At 33.7% G+C, this 22,928-nt stretch overlaps 2 protein-coding genes across 2 annotated transcripts; both read right to left on the bottom strand.

The window, feature by feature from the left end:
• Positions 1-11,805, bottom strand: tld (tolloid). The gene is made up of 9 exons (XM_073962677.1): positions 11,681-11,805; positions 10,969-11,605; positions 8,851-9,052; positions 2,283-2,544; positions 2,013-2,218; positions 1,564-1,926; positions 1,023-1,490; positions 697-950; positions 1-629 (listed from the first exon to the last, which is right to left on the bottom strand). Exons 1-9 carry the CDS (start codon positions 11,773-11,775, stop codon positions 345-347), a joined length of 2,772 nt encoding a protein of 923 aa, XP_073818778.1. The 5' UTR covers positions 11,776-11,805; the 3' UTR covers positions 1-344.
• Positions 11,806-15,420: 3,615 nt separating this feature from the next.
• On the bottom strand, positions 15,421-18,367 carry LOC141393640 (uncharacterized). The gene is made up of 4 exons (XM_073966956.1): positions 17,869-18,367; positions 17,447-17,793; positions 15,494-15,658; positions 15,421-15,433 (listed from the first exon to the last, which is right to left on the bottom strand). The coding sequence occupies exons 1-4, from the start codon at positions 18,055-18,057 to the stop codon at positions 15,421-15,423; spliced, it is 714 nt and encodes a 237-aa protein (XP_073823057.1). The 5' UTR covers positions 18,058-18,367.
• Positions 18,368-22,928: the final 4,561 nt, after the last annotated feature.

Here is a 22,928-nt window from a genome sequence, read left to right as displayed (position 1 = left end):
TTTATTTTTAGTTAATATCTATATAATTTATTTATTTCAACATTTGTTTAGTACACATAAAAGATAACATAAAAATATATTTATGGATCTGTGGACTTTGTACAATTGTGTGTGGGGATGGGTTTGAGTTTGTATGTGTGTGTGTTTTCTTTTAGATATCTTAGCAGGCAAATACATATTTACAAAGGATTTTAATATACAAAATAATAATAAACAACAACTATTTAGTAATTAAAAATAAAGTTTTTTTTATGTTGAGGAACAAAACAATGAACGAACATTGGACGAAGTTAATTTCACAACTGATTTTAATGCATAGAGAAAATCTGAAGGAAATCGTTACTTCAGTTGAGTCGTAAACGTTGACCAGGTGTACGATGGGGAGTGTAATTCCGTATACCCCGATAATCTTCGTGATCATATTCATCACCGGAATTTGTATCGGAGCCATAGTAGACAGATTTCATATAACCAGGAAAGGGTGTAACAGACATGAAATCATCAGCCACATCATCTTCTGGCGGTTCAACGGCAACAAATGAAAGAGCAAATCCACGCAAGGATGTTGATTCATCTGTTTGGAAACGTATCAATATCGTATCGGAATAGGATACAATAACTGGAGGTTTCTGTAAAAAGAAAAGAAATAAATTAGTTTGAGAAATTGATGAGAGAATTCTTCTATTTGTAACTTACCCTATTGCCACAATATCTGCCATGAAAAGTGTTTCTTTGAAAGCTTTGCTCTTCGGATATTTCCACAGAGTCATAATCACATCTGTCGGAATATTCAATTTCAAAGTGCAAGAACTTGATTTTAACACTACTTTCGGGATCTGCTTGTATGCGCCAGTTGCAATACATGTTGCGTTTGTAGTTCCTTGAGCCATAGCGGGGATGGGAGTAGAATATTTGGGTGCGATTTGTGGCCCTTAAATAACCACCACATTCTGTAAGATAAACAGAGAGAGGAAACTTAATTAATAACAAATTTCTTTATGGATAAGATTTAAATTACTTACCCGTCGAATAGGTGGCCATAAAACCTTTACGTTGCAGGCCAGCATCTGTTTTCAAAACCATAAACATATCATTGGATGAAGCCACCACGGCATAGGGTTCCTTGCCACCACAGTAAATGCCCAAAATCGAACTATTTTCCGATTTGCCATCATGTATGCCAACATAGTCATAGATACACTCCTGATGATTTTCCAATTGAAAATCGTGGAATGTCAATTGGACTCTGTGGCCCAAAGCTGTGTGGAAATGCCAATAACAGTAAATGTCACGGGGGTAATCTTCAGGATAATTGGGGCTGGAGATCACACCGTATGGATTGGTTATTTCAAATTTACAACTGGTTTCGGTGCAGTTGTGGTGATTTTCATGTAAAGTAAAACCATTGCGACAACTGCAAATGTACGAGCCATAGGTGTTGCGACAATAATGCTGGCATCCGCCATTGTTAATGCTGCACTCATCGGTATCTGAAATAAAAAGAAATATGAAAATAAATTAATATGAAAATAAATTAATATTGATTTTCTTTTTGTTACATACCTATTTCAAATTTAGCTGAAAATCCCAAATGTTGTACCGATTTATCTGAATAGAATTCCAAACGCAAGATGTTCTGTTCCGAATTAAGTTGGGGCGGCAGTTCATGGCCACAATAGATGCCAATTTTCTTCAGGCGATTATCTCTCAGCTTTGAATAGATTACCAAATAATCGTAATTGCATTCGGTGTATTGCATTTTGGTACCCTCCAAATCGAAGTGGGTAAAATTCAAGAACACAGCATGATTTGCTGGGGCCACTATCTCCCACACACACTCCTTCGAGATGGGATATACGTCTGGCCAACCGGGTGAATTTACAGTACCATTACCCACACTGGCATCAATGATACCTCCACAAGCATCTGGAAAAAAGAAATTGTAGGGCATTATTAACATTTATTAATGGTGTAAAAGGTGTGTCATTCCTAGGTGGAGGCGGTGTACTTACCTTCACAACTCCTTCCATCGGCTTGCAATTCATAACCAGCAAAACAACCACACTGATAACTGCCCAATGTATTGAAGCATTCATGTTCACAGCCATGATTTGCATATTGGCATTCATCGACTTCCTGCATAAACACAGCCGAAAAGCCAACCTTTTGTACTGAACCATCCGAAACAAATTTCACATACATTTGATTGCTGTTTGTCCTACAAAGAAATGGAAAGTAACTTATTAGAAAAAAGAAAATAAGTTATTTTATGTGCTACTTACTTGATGTTCGGCGGCAGTTTGTAACCACAAAAGATACCAATCAATTCCGAATCTGAACTATTGCCATCTCTAATCTCAACATAATCATAGATGCAGTTATCGTGATTTTCCAATTCAAAGGATTGAAACTTAAGGGCCACCTGATGATTGTCGGGTACTGTTATACGCCAAACACATTCCTTGTCCGGGAAATATTCCAAGGGATAGTTGGGTGAATCAATACGCCGGTCATCGGTTAGAAATATATCGCCACCACATACAACTGAAAAGAGAAATTAAAAAAATAAATATTATTAAGTTAATTCTAAAAATAGAACTATTAAAAAGTTAATTTGAAATTTTTAAAAATAATTAAATAGTTCTTATAACTATATAACTAAGGAAACATCAATTACATTATGGACTGATAAGACAATGTTTTCGAAGATATATTCCCGAACACAATATTTCTTTTTTCATGGAGAAGTTTTGGGACACTAACAAAACTGAAACTAAACTGTAGCATTTATATTGAGAATAAGAAACAAAAAATTAATTCGATTTTTTAGTTTACCCAAATTACTAATCAATTCCTACTGAAAATAGATAAAAACATAAACGCCGACTTACCCTACTCAATAAACAAATTCTGATACATTGCCTAATAAGTTTTGATTTCTTAAGAATAACGAGTATTTTGGTACTTTTGCAAAGACTGAGAGCCCCTTCATCGCTTTCGTTTTCTTTCCACTGAAAAGAAAGAAAGTATTTTTTTTTGTTTACATATTTTGAAACAATATTTTCAGAAATATATGTATGTATATGGCCTTGCAACCTTTTGAAAAAAATTCTCTTCAATTTCTGTGTTTCCTACGACTTTTACTTTATTATCCTGTGTCAAATTTTCATGCTGACATCTCTAAAACTTAACGAATTACACCTCATTTTCTACGGGTTTGGCATAATTCAACAAAAAAGTTTTTTGAGCTTATGAAGTACTAAAACACTTTAAATCAGGCTTGATCTTGCATACAAAGTTATGTCTTGTGAGAGTGTATATTTATGAACTTTTCTGATTTTCACACTTGTTGTTTCGTTTTGTGGTTATAAAACAAGGATAGCCAGTGGTCGCTTACTGAGAGTAAGTGAGCGTAAATTTCAATGTAAAACACATTAAAATGTACGCTCACTTGCTCTCAGTTAGCGCCAACTGGCAACCCCTTTTATAAAAAAACAATGTTATATTCTGAATTATTTAATCCAATGAAATTGGAAATTGTAAATACGAATTATGTAGTTACAATGAAGCAGAAAAAATAACGCATTGAATACGTGACATGTGAAAAAGGTGTCTATATAATTACATCTGATATGCCTGATGAGCTGAATTACCACCAGGGAATCGATCGTAGCATTTTGTTTGGATGTGTGGGACTTCGCTATATATCAGTCTTTTAATACAAACTCATTAGGTCACGATAGCTAAATTATTTCAATTAACTAAAAAAAACTATATAATTTTTTTGTCAATCAAAAGAGAAAAAATAGCTTAGTCTGTGTTTAGACACACAAATTTCTCGGGAAAGTAAATTGAGTTTTTTGGGAGAGAGCGGAGAGGAAAGAGCTCCTCAATACTCTTTCCTACCCCCTATTGCCTAAAAACTGAATTTACTTTCCCGAGAAAATTGTGTGTCTAAACATGGACTTAAATAGATAGGGTACCGTGTGTTCAACTTGCACAGCGAGCGAAATAAAATAAAGTAAAATTAAAGTAAGATGTGTGTTGAAATTAAAAACAAATTCTCCACATCAACTGTTCTAAAAATAGAATTTTTTTCCACTTACTTTTCAACTTCTAGTGGCCACAGAATAACTAGTTATTCTAGTGGTCATAAAACTAAAAACTACAAACTGAGTGCGACATGCCCTTGTAAAAATAATGGGGAAGAAAGGGGGTTTGCGAGTAGTTACGGCTGCCAAAAATCCCTTACAAAACCCATGATTTTGGGAGGACTTTTTTTGCTGGGTAGATATGAATGAACGAAACATCGAAAGAAACATTCAAACGTCGTTTTTTCATAACTTCTCTTAAATGCTATCTTGTTGAATAACACTATGTAACACTGAAAATGTAAACAACTTCTAGTAAGCATTGTTTCAAAGTACATATTTAGACTACAAAAACCCTAGTAGGGTTTGTCCTGTCAGATCCAGTTCGGATTTTATGGCCTCATCTAAACCGGGCTAAATCTGCACTTTTTTGCATTTATCATGCCTTTATCTCAGGAACGAATAGGAATTTGGACTTGCTGTCTTTATCAATATTGTAGCCCTAAACTAATAGAACTTATCTTTTGAAAAAAAAAAAAAAACATAAGAAAAACTCCATCTAGGCCATCAAAATCTATAAAATATAGAACATGTTACATAATTGCTGAAATTCTGGTCAGTATCGGCTAAACTATTGGAAGTTCAACCAATTAACCTTCTGCAAAAATCTTCCGAATAAAGTTGTAAACAATTCTTTAGAACATTCTGAAACTCTAAAATGCTTACTTCATGTTGTTTCAGCGGTATTTTGCATCATTTCTTTTACAACAGGTATTTCAAACACAGTTCACACCAACTGTTTATTCTCACATTTCGGATTTCACTACATTTTTGACATTTTTTTAAATCGTCGTTGAAAAATTTATTGAAAACAACGGCATGGAGGCATTTTACAACAATGATATGTTCCGAAGAGTTGTGTATTACATTCCAGGAAATATTTTTCCAAAAGAAAATATTTAGAAAAAATTTACGGTTTTGGAGATACGGTCCGAAATGTATAAAAATTGTGGAATTTTTGCATATATTTTGAAATTTGAGGCAATAAATGTAGTTTTTCGAGTTCATTATTTCTCCAAATATTTTATTCTTGTCCTTATCTACAAATTTGCTTTAGAGGTCAGAAGAAGATTAGCATTGGTTTCAGATATATAACCCCGAATTTCTTTAAAAACTCAATATTTAACCATGTTTCGATGGGGCCATAAAATCCGAGCTGGATCTGACAAAACAAAACCCAACTAGGGTTTCTTGTCGTTTGGGTCTGTACTATGAAAAAATTCTAAGTTCGAATTGTTTGCACAAGATCACCTTAAAAATGTTGCACAGTGTAATTCAAAAATATTCAAATGTTTGTGTTTTAACAAAAACCCAAAGAAAATTGCTGGGGAACATTTTCACCGTCCTGACCGCGGCTGGTACATGAACATCTACTGAACTCATATTCTCTTTGTAGTTAAGTAAATGTATATGGCCGAGCATAGTTGATCCGAGCATAGCTTATACGAAATTTCTTACTTCGGGAGATCATTAATACATCAGAGAAAAACAAATGAAAGTGATTTGATTTGAAGTGGTGCTTTCGTTCATTATCTGATTTTTTGAAGTTAACTGATTAAAATATCAACTGATGAAAATGTCATTGCAATTATTTGTCCTTCTGAGGAATTTGGTGAATTCCCGTTAGAAAGAACTAGGAAAAGAGTGTGTCATGTCATAGTTCAAATGAACTCACGAAGACTTAATTGTATTTTTGTCTCGATTCACCTAAAAATATACATTTCTGCACGTACATCGCCCAGCAAAAATATGCTTTACAAAACCTCTTCTAACCCGTTATTTTTCCAGGGAAATAACTGTTTTTTTGCTCTAAACTAACCCCCTATTTTTGTAACTTATTTTTATTCCTTCGTCTATATTCGTAATAATTTAGGCATCCATAGCTCTTTCGTAGATGAGTTCCATATATAGTTAAGAATTCCTCATTTAAAACAAAATTTTAAAATTTGCGCTGAGGCGAGGAATTCGATCTACAAAATTTGACAATTCATGTGAGAAGAATAAAAATTTTTACAAATTTTTACTATTTATAACTTTTAGAAACTTCTTATTTAACAACTTATTTCAGGGACCAAATCACCACTAATGGGTTAGTAAGGTATTTTGTAATGCTGGGCGATGATTACACCCATTCTTTGGCATCAGACAAATATGCTGAGTATTGAGAGATTATTTGCCATTGTTGCAATAATAGGCCAGGAAATCTGGGAATACGAAGACGGGGCCAGAGGGGGAAATATTACTGTTTTAAACATGGACTTTAAGGGTGTTTGTTAGAGATCTTGTATCCTTGTGCTTCTTTTCTTGCAATAATAGGATAGGAGATCTTGGAACACGAAGAGATCGTGAGAGGGGGAAATATTACTTAAAAACATGGGCTTTGATTTATGCCTTAATAATTCTTAATTTTTAGATCAATGTAAACATTTTTTATCAATACAACATATATATTTTTTAAATGTCCTGCATAGTTTGTCGGTTTGGATAAAAATTAGGTTATATTGGTCAACTAAACCCATATAACATAAGAGGTCTTAAAAGAATTAAAACACATTTTGTTACGACGTGGCCGACCGACCATGTGAAAGGTGTAACGGATGTTATTCTAGACGTAAATCGAAAATAATTTTTTGAATTCCACAAGCTTCATAATCAGTTCTTCATGATTGATAATTATAATAGACAGAGACAAAATATAACAGATTTGATATTAGTAGTCACGAAACTTTCACCGTTCTTTGATACAAAACGTTGCCGTCGCAATGTTTTATTATGATACCAGATAACAAAAGATCAACCTGATTGAAAAATTGCATCATATATTTTGTTTTAAGTTCCAGATGGTCAGATTTCTTTACCTTTTGTTGGAATCCGTCTAAGTCTTTTGATATTTCAACACTTACACAATTATTATTTAAATATCAGCGTAGACTAATAAATGAATAGACAGAGAATTTGTAATGTGTGTGTGCTTTTTTTTTTGTAGGGTCGCCCTTACACTCAATATGCTCTGTGTTCACTCAATTGAATTTTGTTTTGGGGTAAATTGCAAGATTTTGTAGATTTTTTTATTTGAGGATGTAGATCCGACCAATATTACCCACATATTGGCGTTTACCATCATAAATAGTTAAAAAATGCATAGTTATTGCCATTTTAAAAATTGAGTATCTCGTCAACTGATTCAATTCTCACTCAATGAGAGAATTTGACTGAGAGGATTTCTTTGTCTATACATTCATTAGTCTATGATATCAGACGTTCATATTTAAAATTAGCTACCGTTGTCAAAATTAAAAATGTTAAATTAAATAAAAAACGGATGATGATATCTCCGATATTTTGCTTTCTGTAGCAACCTTTTGGAATATCCTTAATGAAAACGATAATATTTACTAAGATATACAAAATTTTCATAATTCTGTAACAAGAGTTTTTATAGCCGATTTACCCATTTCCAAAATGTGCTCGAATTTTTCCACTTGCTACTACAAACTCCAAAAAAAAATCGTGATGATTTAAACAAAATTTTGAAAACAAGACGAAATCTTTGAGTTATTCGTTTTAGATGTATACGAACGTGTCTAAAGTTTAGATTTAAAATTTAATTTTAATTTAGAATTTAAATTGAAAACTTAAGTTTATTTCAAGAAAAAAAATATCAAAAGTATCTTAAGACAATATGAAATGTGTTCTTAAAACGGAAATTTAAAATAAATTTCTTCAGAAGAAGAATAAATCGTATCCTCTCGTTGCCAGACACAACAAAGTATATTATGCAAAATAATTCTAAGAAGTAATGAAACGCCAGAAATTAACGTGCTTTTCAAATAGAACATTAAGATTCGGAAATAAAACTAATATGTTCTAAAACATTTTTCATAATTTCTACGATATTTGTAATGAATATCCATCCAACGGTTACAATTGTTTCGATGCACTTTTGTTTTCTCACGATCTCCAACAAATGGAAAATCCAAAAAAATTTTCTCTCTTTTTACACAAATCTGCTTTTGTCATAACAAGTCATAAATTCATTATTCACATAATTTTGTAATAACCCCTTAAGCGGTAGCTGTTAATTTAAACACACCGCAAACTCATGTTAATTTCATTACACAGGTAATTTATATACACACATATGTATGTATATGTTATTTCGATTGGGTGTTAAATGCTTAATACACATTACTGCAAAAATAAATCATAATTATTTCACCATCAATATTGTTAAATAGTCCGAAACTAATGTTTGCCAAACAATGCTGATTTTCTTGTGTTTTGTAATGAACCGCCTAAAATAAGTTATTACGGTGGTGAGGGAAAGATGAAATATGAAAACAGACGAATATATCACATTCAATTAAAGGATAACTCTTTACGTCTTTTTGGGCTTTATCGGCTAGAAATTGCTAGTTTTTCGCGACAACGTTGTGTGTTTTCCACTACACAAAAACATATACAACTTTTGAATTAATTTAGGAAAAATTTGTGAAAATGATAAAACAGTTACGTTTATGTAGTTCTGACTAAGCGATTAAGCGATCCAAAAACACACTTTTTTCTATTATTAATTAAACTGACTAAACCTATATATTTCATTGAACCCGCCTCCTAACTTGTGTGTATTGGAATTGATATTATCTATATAATGCCTATTGCGGTGTTTTTTTATTTGTTGAATGAATGTTTCACTTACCTTCAAAGTCTGCAATGAAACCGCGATAACCTCTACTGCCGCTATGACGATTAACGTAACTAATAAGCATGCGACTGGAATCACTTTTTATGGTCACAGCTGTATGATTCCCACATAGACGCTGAATGACAGGTGATTTATGCCAATAACCATCACGTATTTCAATATAATCCTCGGAACAATCGGGAGATGATAATAGATTCTAAAAATAAAGGGGAATAAGTGATTAGTGAGTATATTAATTGTTGTCAGAAATTTGTAGGTGTAAAATGCATAGTTTTTTTGTTATGGCGTCATAAGTCATAACATGTCAATAACCTTTCTCATTAAGATGTTTTTCATGAAAAACTATGTATTACCTCATGTAGATAATTACGAAAAAATATGTAAACCTCAAATAGGTCAATTTAACAAAGTGGTGGATCAATTTGTCTCGGAAAGTGGTGGATCTCTAAGACCGGTTACATTCATGTTACATCTTCTGTGTATGTTTTTCTTTCATACATTTCTATAAAGCATGTCGTACTCCGTTCGACAAGCTATTTGGACTACAGGAGTTAGATATATTTATATTGAGTAAAAATTGAAAGGGGCTGTACTTCTTCATATATGAAAGATTTTCAATGTTTTGACGCCGCTTCTAAAGCAGAAATGCAATGACCATTAGCAGGTTTAGTACAGAAAAACTTTATGTTATACCGCCCTAACAACTTTAACTGAATTCCTTCCAAGATTTCAAGCTTTATTTATGTTTGAATACGGTTTGAACATCTCGATAGTGTTCGCCTGGTCTTTCTACGTCATTCTGTAAATACCCATTAAATGGATCTTATAAATTGTTGCAATTGCAAAATTATTATTCGAAAAATAATTTTACGATATTTCGACTTAATTCCTAAAACGCATTTTACACTTGCACTTAAAACAGTTCTTTTGGGAGTTGACGTCATTTATTTGACAGATATTGTATGGAATTGACAACTTAAACAAGTAAGAAAGTATCAGTCAGCTGTGCTGACGGAGATATAGCCTCAGTCACTTATCAAAAAACCACCAAACCAAACACAATAATTATGCCATTATCTTAGGAAGTATTGACTTACTCCGAAAAAATGTACCGTTTTAAATGAGGCCGGTCGAACAACCTACTGAAAAAAGAATCAAAACGATGCGAGAGAAGCTCTTAAACTTCACTTTATTCGAATTTTGTGTGGGAGGTATGCGAAGGAGTGGACCGATATATTCCATACTCCAACCTTATACATGACTGGATGAAATAATACGATGTGCAAAGTTTGCAACAATCAGAAAATCTCTGCGAGAATTATTTTGCGTATTTGCCATTTTGGTTGGTGCCGTCAAGGTTTCTTGGAGCTTTTATCTCAGGAAGTATGGCCTTGCGCATGAAACAAATTGTACCGTCGTAGAGGGAGCCGTAAGGAAAACTTACTGAAAAAAATTTCAAAACGATCCGAGAGGAGCTCTAAAACTTCACTTTATCCGAATTTTGTGTGGACCGATACAGTCCATATTTCAACCTGATACATGACTGGATGAAAAAATACGATGTGCAAAGTCTGCACCAATCAGAAACTTCCTGCGAGAATTATCTTGCGTATTTGCCATTTTGGTTGGTGACGTCAGGGTTTCTTGGAGCTTTCAGAACAATATGTCACGAAGTGTGGACTTGCGCAATAAAAAAATTATACTGTCGTAAAGGGAGCCGCAAAGACAAGTTACTGAAAGAAATCCAAAACGATCCGAGGGGTGCTCTTAAACATCACTTTATCCGAATTTTATATGGGAGGTACCCGAAGGAGTGGACCGATATAGTCCATATTCGTACCCAATCTATATCTGGAGGGAATAATACGATGTGCAAAGTTTGAGAGTTATCGTCCACACAATTTTACAGACAAATTTTGAAATTTTTTGTAATATGGCCCATCTTCTAACCTTAACTACAATTCTAACTAAAATTCTTCCACATTTTAAACAAGTCTAAACACATAAACTCAATATATGTGGTTTCCAATGATCTTAGATTCCTTACAACAAGTTTTCAGCTTGCCCCATTCCCCCTAAAAACTAGAGAAATTATTAAACATTTCCACTTACCACTTGATGCAATTGCAATATAATCCTTTCACCATTTGTTGCTGTTATTCTCCATTCGCAGGCTTCCAATGACTTATCAAAATCCGTCGACACATCATCGTCGTCCAGGACACCGTTTCCACTACCCTCAACATCTAATTCATTTTCATGATCTCTACCACGAGATCTGTAGTTGTAATGAGGAGCTATGATCTGTCCAGCATTCTGTTGAAATGTACGACCACATGTGGCACATTTATAAAGCAGATTAGCTTGGGCAATATCACCACGACTCAAACGCACCCGTTGGCCAATTTCAATTTTCTCATTTTCTCTCACTCCAATCGGTTGTATTGTATCAAGATAAACATTTTTCGAGAATGTATTACGGGCATAATGCATTATCGAGTTGTAATCATAGGGCAAGCCCAACGAATCCACATCATCCGGTGAGAGTACATCAAAATTGTATTCCTGGCCTTTCATAATATTGGCCTTATTGATGATAATGTGATTATCACGATCCACCCTAGTATGTTCATGCCAAAAGCCCACCACATGACCCAATTCATGGACCACAATACCGAATTTTTCGCAATTGCGACCAATTGAAATGGCCTGACGTCCATTGCCGCGTTTACCCACAAAGGAGCAGCATCTACAAACAAAAAATGGGGATGGGGGATTATTATTTATTATAATTTATTATAATTATTGATTTTGTGTTACTTACCCGCAATTTTTAATGGTAAAATAGATGTAGTTGGGATGTACCTTGGGATCCCTTTCCACAAATTTAATACAAGTAAAATTCTCCCAGTGACGCATGGCCTGCTTGAACAAAGCCTTGTGGGCACCACTAAAAATGTGATCAATCTCATAGGGTATTACCCCATAATCCCAAATGCGTTCCTTTTTCGCTGTCACAGCTCTTCGGGTGCGGTGAACATCATTTTGATTGTGATCATGCGTCAGCAAATGCTGCTGTGGCCTGGGCAATTTTGGACTAAGAAAATGAAAATAAACAAGTTTTTTTATATTTTTTTGGAAAATAATATACATTTTATTTATTAAATAAATTGTTTCTACATATTCAAATATAACTAAGGCTAAACTAATTTTCCGATTTTATAGCGAGATCGTCCTTTAGTGAAGTTTTGCAGCTTTTTTGCGGAATATTTATGTAACAATTTCATGCCCTGAAAGAGAAGTGTATAGGCCAAATTTAGTACCGTTTTTTTTATAACAAAGGACAAACATAATAATTATCATATTTAATTAAAAATTTTGTATTACAAAAAAACTGAATAAAATTTTGGCTATATTGGCTTCTCTAGAACAGTTCGGATCGTATTGTAGGAAATACTAACAATTTTGGGAAATGTATTGAGAATATAAATATTTCTTGAAATAGAAATTGATTATGAAAAAACGGTAGAATATTTTGGCTGTATTTGCTTCTCCAGAACAGTTCGGATCATGTTGTATGAAACATTAACAATTTTAAGAAAAATATATGTGAGGTTTGTTCCCGCTTAACAACTCATTACAAGTGGCCTTAATAATCCATTTTATTAACAAATGCATGCCACCGGAAATAAGTGGTTATTTTTTGGCCACTAAAATAAGTAGTTACGACTTTTAGTAGCAACAGATTAACTACTTATTTTAGTGTTCAAAGAATAACTACTTTTTTCAGCGACATGTTCCTGTGAAAATAATGAATTAGTAAGGACTTTTGTAATGAGTTTTTTGCTGGGTTATAAAGGAAAACATGTGCAATATTGAAGGCAATTTTATAGCGTGATTTTTAAAGGGGTAGAAAATATTTAAATGCATTAAGACTTCGAACAGAAATCTATAAGAAAGTCGGATGTTTTTCTGATGTTAGCCATACCAATTTTTAGTGGAATCTATGAAGGGTTCCCTGAATGTTTTCCTACAATTCACAGAGTATTCGGGCTGATGTGTAAAAAGTTATTATCAGTTTTTAAGGGAAACCTTTGAAATTGCAAATATTTGCCTTTTTGATGACGGTAATAAACGTGTGGTAGTCCACAAATTATTTCTATGAATTATTAAATTAATTAATTCTATCAAACCCGATAAGTTAGAAAACAGTTAGAAAAAATTATCTGCAAACATTGTTTAGCAATAGTCTTGAGTAGGGATAGGCTTAATGTGATCCGATCTGCTTAAAACAATTTAAACATCTTGCTGCAATAAGGAGATATAATCAAAGGATTACATTTTCAAAACCAAAGCCGACGATTTAAATGAAGATTTAAAGTTCGGTTTGGGCTAAATTTTTATTATCTTTACGTCTATTACGCCAAAGACCATCTTCTGTTTCGAATTTATTAGGAAAATAGCTCAGAATGCCTGAACACAATCAACTTAAAACAATTTGAAAATTCTTGTTGGACTACTAGGAATTGTTGTACGACAAAATATCCCTTAGTTAGAAAAGGTATTCTCCTCAATATAACGAACCAGATTTGCATAAAGAATTCGAATAAATATAGAAATATAAAAACCAAAATCTAAAATCCAAGGATTGATTTTTCAAAAAAGCCTTGTATTTAAACGAAAATTTAAAGTTTAGTTTGGGCCAAATTTTTACTATTTTTACGTCTGCTATGTCCAAAGACCATCTTCTGTTTAGAAATTAATTAGGAAAAATAGTTCAGAATCCTACAGTTTTGTCAGAACTGCCTGAACAAAATTAGCTTAAAACAATTTGAAAATTCTGGTAGGACTACTAGGAATTGTTGTAAGACAAAATATCCCTTAGTTGGAAAAGGAATGCTCCTCAATACAACGAATTAGATTTGCATACAGAATTCGAATAAATAATGCAATATAAAAATCAAAATCCAAGGATTGAATTTTCAAAATAGCCGACAGTTTGAATTTCGGTTTGGTCCAAATTGTTATTTTTATAAGTCTTTTCCAAACAAAGACCACCTTCTTTTTGAATGTTATTTCAGAAACATTGTTCAGAATTCCTACAGCGTTTGATCAGAACTGTCTGAACACAATCAAAAATTTATACAGGCATATTACTTATGATTTTCAGTATCATTCTTTTTTTTGGAATCAATTTAGAGCTGTTGGAAAGATGGAGCATAGTTCCGAATTCTTTTCGAATTTGATCAGAAATGTCTGTTAACAGTCAGATAAGTTTCCAAACATGTTGTTTACATTATATCTTCAAAATTAAATTTCAAAATTAAGAATTATGAATGCATTTTTCACGATTCCTATTCTAAACACATTTCATTTTTCTGTTACTTTTTTAATATCTGCTCGGAATTAATACAAAATAAAATAGAAGATATCTTCAAAAGACTTAAGAAAACAGGGGTGTTAATAAACGGGGAAGTAGAGAAAAGTACTCAACTTTCAGGGCATCTCCAAATGTATCGATTTTTTCTATCAAAATCAAAACCCGAGAATTTTATTTAAAACAAATTTTCCCGATGATTTAAATGACAATTTTAAGTTCGTCTTGGTCGAAGTTTCTTTCCTTTTTAAGTCTTCTATGTACAAAGACCACCATTTATTTGGAAGTTAATCCAGAAACATATTTCCGAATTCCTACAGATTTTGATCAGAACTGTCTGGACACAAACAAAAATTTATTCAGACATATCATTAATGTGTTTCTGTTTCTTTTTGTATGCAGATAATTTTCAGAATTTGTTTAGGGCTGTTGGAAACATTGAACATAGTTCCGAATTTTTTCAGATTTTGATCAGAAATGTCTGTTGAAATCAGATAATTTTCCAAAATGTTTTTTCCATGATATTTTTCAAAATTTCTGAGGAAATGAAAAATTATGAAGTAACAAGAACTTTGTAGTTGTTCACGATCCTACAGATATTAATCAGAAACGTCTAAAAAAGTCTGATAATTCTAAAGACCTATCGTTTTTCAGTTACTTTTTAATATTTGCTCAGAATTGTATTTGTAGCGATGTTTAAAGATTCTCTTCAAAATAAAAGGAGAGATATCGTCAGAAAACTAAAGAAAATAACACTTGTAATAAAGTGGGAAATGAGAATAGAGGACATATTGAATGTCCAGGGCTCCTCCAAAGGTGTCGAGTTTTCTATATGATTGAATAATCAACTAACCAACAAATTGCAGTTGTTGAACAGTTTTTGTATATTTGGCCCACAATACGTAAAATTATGTCTATTACTTCTCTTCAGAATTTACAACAGGATTTGTTCCACTTCTTCTTATATTTTGTCCTATGACGAGGAAATAGTTTTCAATTTTAAAAACGTGAATATAAATTATATCAAGCCCCATTTTGTTTCCGTTTCCTATATTCAGAGAGAGTTGCTAATGGCGCTGCACATGGTTAATTGCTCATCATTCTAAGAATTCAATTTCGTATTGTTAGTATTTTATTATCCTTCTAAATTGTCATCATAAATATTCGAAATGTCATCAAATCATAAACTAACCCTTTTTACTAATTACATACGTGAATATTTACAAAAAAACAGCAATAAAATAATGTATTCATATTTACCTGTTCATTTCCTTTTTCCGCTTTGTGATTTCCTCTTTTTTGTGGCTTTGGTCATGATGTTGTTTTTGTTGATGGCGTTTTTTGTGTTTCTTAGAACGGCCACCCTCCGAGGCGCTGTTACCACCGACTTTCACTTTTTTACCCTTGAGTTGTTTAAAGAGGCGCCTAAAAGAGAGAGCGAACAAATATTTCAGTTATTAAAAATTGTGCAAGCGATTTTGTTTTAGTAGCTACAATAAGACTAAAGTCATAATATGATTTTGATATAATTTAAATTGTCAAAAATTTATGACAACTAGCAGGTAACAACAATCCTTGTTTATGACACCATCACCACCACCGCCACGACATCTCAGGTAACAGCAAATAAGAAAAACATGCTTAATTGACAACTCCCTGGGGTTTTCCAGGGAAATTTTCGTCCAAAAATTACCTTGAAGACAATTCATAATGAGTCGAACAGAAGAAGAAATTCCTGGGTAAAACCCATAACGAATTGAATTGAAAGTAAGCTCAGCAGGATAACAACATAAGTGGTGGTACTTAAGGTAAAAAGGGATCAAGGATGTTGCAAAAATATTACCATTGTTTTATTGGTCGGCACTAAAAGTGGGTGCTTAAATAGGTATCATCATAAAACACTTGAGATAGCCAACCATTCGCAGGTAGTTAAGATAATCAATAGCGTGAAAGTACATGGATACTTGAGATTTCCCAGCTAAGTCAAGAGAGGGAGAGATACTAATAGCACGAGTTATAGCATAGAGAGAGAGGAAAACAAAATAAAAATAAAGGAGTATCACGATAACTCTTTTCTGGCAAATGATAGGTGAGAGGTTTTGTAAGAGAGAAAATATAGATTTGGAAGGACTTTGAAGTTCTATAAAAAACAATTATTGACACAATTGGAAATGGTTTTATAATTGAGGTATCGATTGTAAGGGAATAGCTGAGTTCAAACGTCTACCCTTTTCTGGTGAATGAGAGGTGAGATGTTTTGTAAGAGAGAAAATATAAATTTGAAAGCAATTCCATGATATATGTATAAGATGCAATTTTGGAGGCAATTGGAGATGGATTTATAATTGAGTAACGGAATAGCAACAACAGTTTCGGTTATAATTCAAGTTTAACGGCAAGAGTGTTTACATTAGATAAACAATACCAATGATTGCCAGCTCAACTTCTACTGGCTTCTAAAACCGTACTTGGACTTATGAGATTGTCTTTAGATTTTTTGGTCTAATGTAAATCTGGCTAAATTTTTGTATAAATATTTCATAATACTCGTATCTAAGGCATCAATAAGAATTTGTTTGGAGATCTGCATCCAAATACAGGAAAAGTTATAAAAAAATAAATGAATACAATTCCAAAACGTAGTCAGTCTTGTGGCGAAATCGTTGTTATGGTTTTTAAAATATAAACAACATTTATTTAAAAAAAGAAGATTTTCTTGAGTTTATCAAAGGCCATAAAATGACAAAACATTTGAAATCGTCCTATGAATTTTCACACGAAAGTGGCTTTAATGTGTTCTATTTTTTTCAGAGAGATGTGACATAAATTGAGCCCATACTGTATCCCTAAAGAATATCTAATTTAAGGATTAACTTTATCACTTTGATTTATCTCAAAAATATTTTGTTATTTATCTCGAACATAATTTTTGTCTGTTTCTTTGTAGTGATTTTGAAGTATTGATTCTTCTTCATGTTTTATTCCCCACAAAGACACCTGCTGTTTTAATATTTTCAAATGTTCTTTTTTGTCTGCTGTTAACCCATGCTGAGATTGATGTTGTTTAACAAACCATTTGAAGGCTATTCAAATCCTTTTGTTTTTTTTTTTTCGTTTGGTTTTCGATCTCAAGTGGTTGTTATGATGAAACACCTGCTTGTATTGTTTTTGGCAATTTTGATATACGGCGTTTTCTTTCGTTTCGGTTCTTACCTTTTTAAGGTCATTTGTCTCAGTTTCTCCTTGGGTATGCCATGAGAATCATCACCCTTGTCTTTCTTTTCGGTTATCAGTTTCTCTGGCGGTACACTGGGTTGGGTAATGATGTTGCGCTCATAAAAGAAATTATTGTGGATGTCGTGTTCAATACTTTTGGCATTCGATTGTATTTTGCTGGCTTCGCCATTGTAAAGGAAGGCAGGCAAGTGATTTTGTGATTTCTTGCGTCCTTTTTTCGATGACATCATGGATTCACGATCGGCTTCGGCGGCAGCCAATTCCAATAAATGCTGGACATGGGCGGGTGATTTTCCCGCCGTATTACCTTTTGTGTTGGGGGCCTGTAAGTAACATTAATAAAACAATTATTAACATTTCATCCTCTTATTATTTAATAAACAAAAAAAAAAACTTACAATTTGTTTATCAATTGTTATAAATTGTTCCGGCCTCTCGATTATATCGAACAGACCATCTGGATCGATTTGTAACTCCTGATTTAAATTGTGTTTCCCAGCAAGGCTTTTTGAGGAGGCATATCCATAATTGAATGCACTTATTTGGGGTATTAGCAACAAACCCCACACATAATTTAATATTAACATGTTTTCTTCGATTTTTTCAATTTTCTTTAAAAATATTTTCTATTTATTATTTTAATATTTATCACTTCACTTAAATATTTATAATTAAATCTTTATCACCAACATAGCAAAATAAAATTTTATTTCTGCTTTTTTAATGGTTTCTCAAGAAATTTATTTTCCTTTGAATTTAATTCAAATAATTTTCTTTTTCTTAAATATTTGTTATTTTTTCTTTAGATATTTTTGTATTTGATTTTGTTTTCAGTTTTAGTGTTAATTGTGTTTTTGGTGATATTGAACTTCACTCTTTGAAAACAAATCTCTTACTGATGGCATAACACACGCAGTCGCCGTAATATATTTGTATTCTTACTTCAAGAACATCATCGGGCTGAGCATGAGATGATGAGGAAGGAAGGTAAGAAGGTATAAAAGAAATGTGCGGCGTCGGTGGTGTTGGCGGTCGCTGTACACATACACACAAAGAAACAAACAAAATACACAATACACACTGGCATCCCATTGCCACAAACGGATCAAAGTCACTCACACACACACTCACGCACATGCAACGTGAACTCATAAAACTTCAACTCAGTTTCAGTTTTGGGATAAACATTGATGTACCAACAACAACTGCATTAGTCTTTACTGATACTTTAAGGGTATCTTGTTAATATAATCTTCTCCAAAAGATCGCAAGCTCATCATCGTCATCATCAGCAAGAGGCGCAGGCGTATCCAACACAACAACAACAACCTGCATAACAAATTCACTGATACACTAAATCAAGGGGGAGAATTGTGTTGTTGTATTTGTGGAGCATTTCTTGAAGACACAAAAAAACACACGTTCTGTATTTTTTGGAGTTGATGTTTGCTCTTCATCTGCATACCACAAAGAATCCAACTTATTGCACCACATCCAAGACTTTGTGGTTTCTTCTCTTCTTCCCCTAACATTTTTTTGTGGCTCTGTGCATTCTTTCGCCAAAAAAAATCACAAAATTGTATCGAAAGTAAATTTTGTTTGGCACAGTTCACAGTGTTTGCAAAATATAAAATTCCCCGAAGATTTCATAAATTTTGATTAAAAAACGTATTGACTTGTGCAACGAATTAGGAAGATGGAAATGTTAGACTTAGTATGTAAATGCGTATTCTTGGTTAAATCTGCATCGATTTCAATATAACTTACGTTTAGATCGAGTTCCATCAAACATTCCGTAGGGCTGATAATCGTCCCTGTTCCCTATATTTATCCTAGCGCGATTTTTTTTAAATTAAAGTCGAATTCTGACAGATCTACGCTTTTAGTACCCTTGAACCTTACAAATTAAGAAAATTTTAAATATATTGTTTTTTTACCGTGCCACCACCGAACTCATGCCATCATGAAAATGTGTTTGTTAATTTTCGATGAGAGAAGTCTCCCTTGTCCCGTATGGGATGTTTGTGGAACAATTATTATTATAAAAACAAGTAAAAAAGTATCAGTCGGCTTTGCTGACAGAGATATACCCTCAGCCTGTATAAATAAACAGTTTTTTCCCAAAAAACGTATGCATTTAGGGGTTTTTAAAAATTTTGAGCGTTTGAACCAATAAATGTTGATTAGGATAAAAGATCAACAGTTTTGAGGAGGAGATATTAAAAGGAATGAATCTACATTGACCATTATGGATCTTCAGCCACTACATATGGCGCCATAGGGGTTTTTACACCCTTCGGGCTGTTTTCCCAAGAAATATGGACTTGCCCCTGAAAAAACTTTTACCGTCGTAATGGAGGTAGCGAATGCAAATAGCTTCAACAAAAATCAAAGTGAGCAGGTCTTAAAGTGAACTTATTCGAAATTGTGTGTGGGAGGTACCGGATGGAGTGGACAAATATAGCCCATATTTGAACCTGATCTATATCTAGTAGATATATTAGGATGTGTAAAGTATGGACCAATCCGGCCATTCCCTTCAAGAGTTACCATACGAACAAATTTTCCGAACATTTTTGAATTTTTGTGGGGGAAGTACCTGAAGGAGTGGACCGATATGACTTATCTTCGAACTTAAACTATGTTTGGACAAAATATTACTAAGGCCAAATCGGCAGATCCGTTCGAGAGTTATCTTGCGCTCCAACCACCTCACATGGTGTCAGAGGCGGTTTTTGCAACTTTCAGGCTAAGTTCTCGGGCTAAGTCGTATGGGGGGCAGTGAATACAAGTTGCTAAAACAAAAATCAAAGCGATTCGGGAGATGGCCCTAAACTGAACTTTTCCGAAATTTTGTGTGGGAGGTACCCGAAGGAGTGGACCGATTGAGTCCATATTGAAACCTTATCTAAGTCTGGTACACACTTTACGATGGGCAAAGTATGGAACAAATCGGTTACTCCCTTCAGGACATTTTCCGAACATTTTCGAACTTTTGTGGGGTAGGTACCGGAAGGAGTGGACCGATATAGCCCAACTTCGAACTTAAACTAAGTTTGGGCAAAATATTACGACAGCCAAAATTTGAACCGAATCGGTGCATCCGTACGAGAGTTATCGTGCGCTCCAGCCAGCCAGACAGACGGACATTGCTCAATCGACTCCAAATTGTCTGAAACACATTTCGTCCAAATATACTTGGGGTCTAAAACCATTATTTCGATGAGGCACATTTTGCCCGTATGAAATTGTATATACCCTCGTTAGCATAAATGCTGAGGGTATAATTATAATTTTGGAAGTATAATGTATTGTAAAGAGTGGGTGTGGTCATCAGTTTTCATGATATAACATATTTAGAAGTACTTAGATTCTGAAAAGCAACCACCACTTCGAAATTCATCAGACTATATTTTCTATTTTTGCCCTGGGGCAACTTTGAACGTTCTCTGAAAATTGCAGGAAAATCGATTCAGAAGTTTTAGTAGACGTAACATATTTAAACTAGTAAGAACAGCGTTAAGTTCGACACGGCCGAACTTGTTATACTCTCCACCACGAGTTGCATTGAAGTAAAACTAAGCAATTAGTTTCTTTTCGTTTATGAAGAAGACTAAATAACAAATTCCAGCACTTTCGATAAAACAATGTGGCTAACTTTCAAAATACCGAAATTCGGGAGGTACCGTTCAATGGGCGCTATATAAAGGCTTAGACTTGTACGGACAAATTTCGGGGGGAAAGGCATGGACCTATACCGACATATTTAGAGGGGAAAATTTTAGCCATTTCCATGGATTATTGTGGCCATAACCTTGAAAATACCGAAAATGGGGATGTACCGGGGCTATATTAAAGCGTGGATTTGTACCGACACATTTCTGCGGGAAGTTTTATTCCACCAACGAAGACTAAATAAAGAAATTCAGACAGTGCAGAGGAATATTGAGGCCACAACCTTCAAAATACCAAAAATCGGGTAAATACGATGTTTTATTACCCAAATAAATAAATTCTATTCACTCGCTTCCTTCAATGTCCTTTTCGTCCTTTATTTTAAGAACCGCTATAAAAGTACCACAAGATGACGTTTTTCAGCTTCGAAATGTTCTGCAAAGGGGTCGCTCAGAAAATTTTAGGCGGCTATCATTGTCAACTAATCGATTTTGAAGCGTTTTCGTGGTAGTTTCTTTCGTGCATTTACCCTGTTTTTGTTCAGAAAAAGACTATGTTTTGTTTTTTCTCGACACAGAAAATAAAAAACACAAAACACATTTTTTTTCTGAGCAAACAGGGGTAAATTTCAAAAATGACTATGAAAACGCGACAAAATCGATTAGTTGTCAATGAGAGCCGTACCTAAAATTTTCTGAGCGACACTTTTTCAGAACATTTCGAAGCTGAAAAACGAAATCTAGTGGTACTTTTATAGCGGTTCTTAAAATAAAGGACGAAAAGGACATTGAAGTAAGCGAGTTAGAAAATCGAAGTGCTCTACGAAAATAATCCTCATTCGATTTGACTGAAGACATGCCATCTCAAAAATATGCTAATAAAACAGCGAACAAAGATATAACGCAAATTCCTGATGCCTTACAGGGTCTCTAGCAAAAACTTCATCACGCCATAACGCGGAAGATCGACTCACGGCTGATCTGTCCTTTGGGATTCTTAATATACTCGCCAAGGGCTTTCATCTCAAAAAGGAATTATCTCTGCCCAAAAATTGTGTTCACAGTGTAATTCATCAATATCTTCTACCTATTGGGAGAAATGAGAATGGAAACAAATGTCTTTAGTTCAAAGGACTATTAAACCCGCATAATGGAAAAAATTAGCAATAACAGAAGATGTTAAATTTTTCCACGCTTCATCTAACAATAACACGGCATCCAACACATTTAATTTCGGACTTTTATCCTTTTATATTTTTGCCAGGATAGTGTAAATTTGCCGATTCCAGCAATGCGATTTTAATGATTTTAGTCGTAATTCAGTTGACTTCGAACATGTTGTGCATATGTTTGGTATTTTGTTGTTTGAAAAAAATATACATACAAGGCCTACAGAAGGTCGGCCATTCAGAGTTCTGTTAACAACTTTTGACAACAAACATAACAGATTGTTCATTATTGTGATTTGATTTCCTTTGTATTTTATGTCACAATAATGTATTTGACAGCAAACTAAATAGTCAGGGCTAACTAGTTTGGGATGAGTGTCCGACTGTATAGACTGTGCATACAACAAGATATTGAGAGAATTTTTTCTTCTTCGTATGGTTCGACGTTATAACCGATAGTAAAATTTAAACAGTTCACGAAAAACCCACCTTATAACCGATATTACGTTATAAACGACGACGTTATAAGCGATTTCGACTGTACATACTTTGTAGCATGGGTAGCTTTGCCACCTTTTTTCAAAATAATTCCCCAGTTAGGCAACATCAAATTTT

The sequence above is a fragment of the Musca autumnalis genome, unplaced genomic scaffold, assembly GCF_047663935.1.
Source record: "Musca autumnalis isolate F117 unplaced genomic scaffold, ASM4766393v1 scaffold_1, whole genome shotgun sequence".
NCBI classification, from domain to species: domain Eukaryota; kingdom Metazoa; phylum Arthropoda; class Insecta; order Diptera; family Muscidae; genus Musca; species Musca autumnalis.
Note: the sequence above shows the minus strand (reverse complement) of the source record. Positions and strands in the feature narration are given on the sequence as shown.

Excerpts from the sequence above, each read along its gene's own strand:
- tld (XM_073962677.1), bottom strand. The coding sequence starts at position 11,775 with ATGCGTCACTGGGAGAATTTTACTTGTATTAAATTTGTGGAAAGGGAT. Across the intron at positions 9,053-10,968 it reads TATTGCAATTGCATCAAGTG|AATCTATTATCATCTCCCGA; the intron begins GTAAGTGGAAAT and ends CTTTATTTTTAG. Across the intron at positions 1,491-1,563 it reads TTCAGCTAAATTTGAAATAG|ATACCGATGAGTGCAGCATT; the intron begins GTATGTAACAAA and ends TTTTTATTTCAG.
- LOC141393640 (XM_073966956.1), bottom strand. The coding sequence starts at position 18,057 with ATGTTAATATTAAATTATGTGTGGGGTTTGTTGCTAATACCCCAAATA. Across the intron at positions 17,794-17,868 it reads TAACAATTGATAAACAAATT|GCCCCCAACACAAAAGGTAA; the intron begins GTAAGTTTTTTT and ends TGTTACTTACAG. Across the intron at positions 15,659-17,446 it reads AGACAAATGACCTTAAAAAG|GCGCCTCTTTAAACAACTCA; the intron begins GTAAGAACCGAA and ends TCTCTCTTTTAG.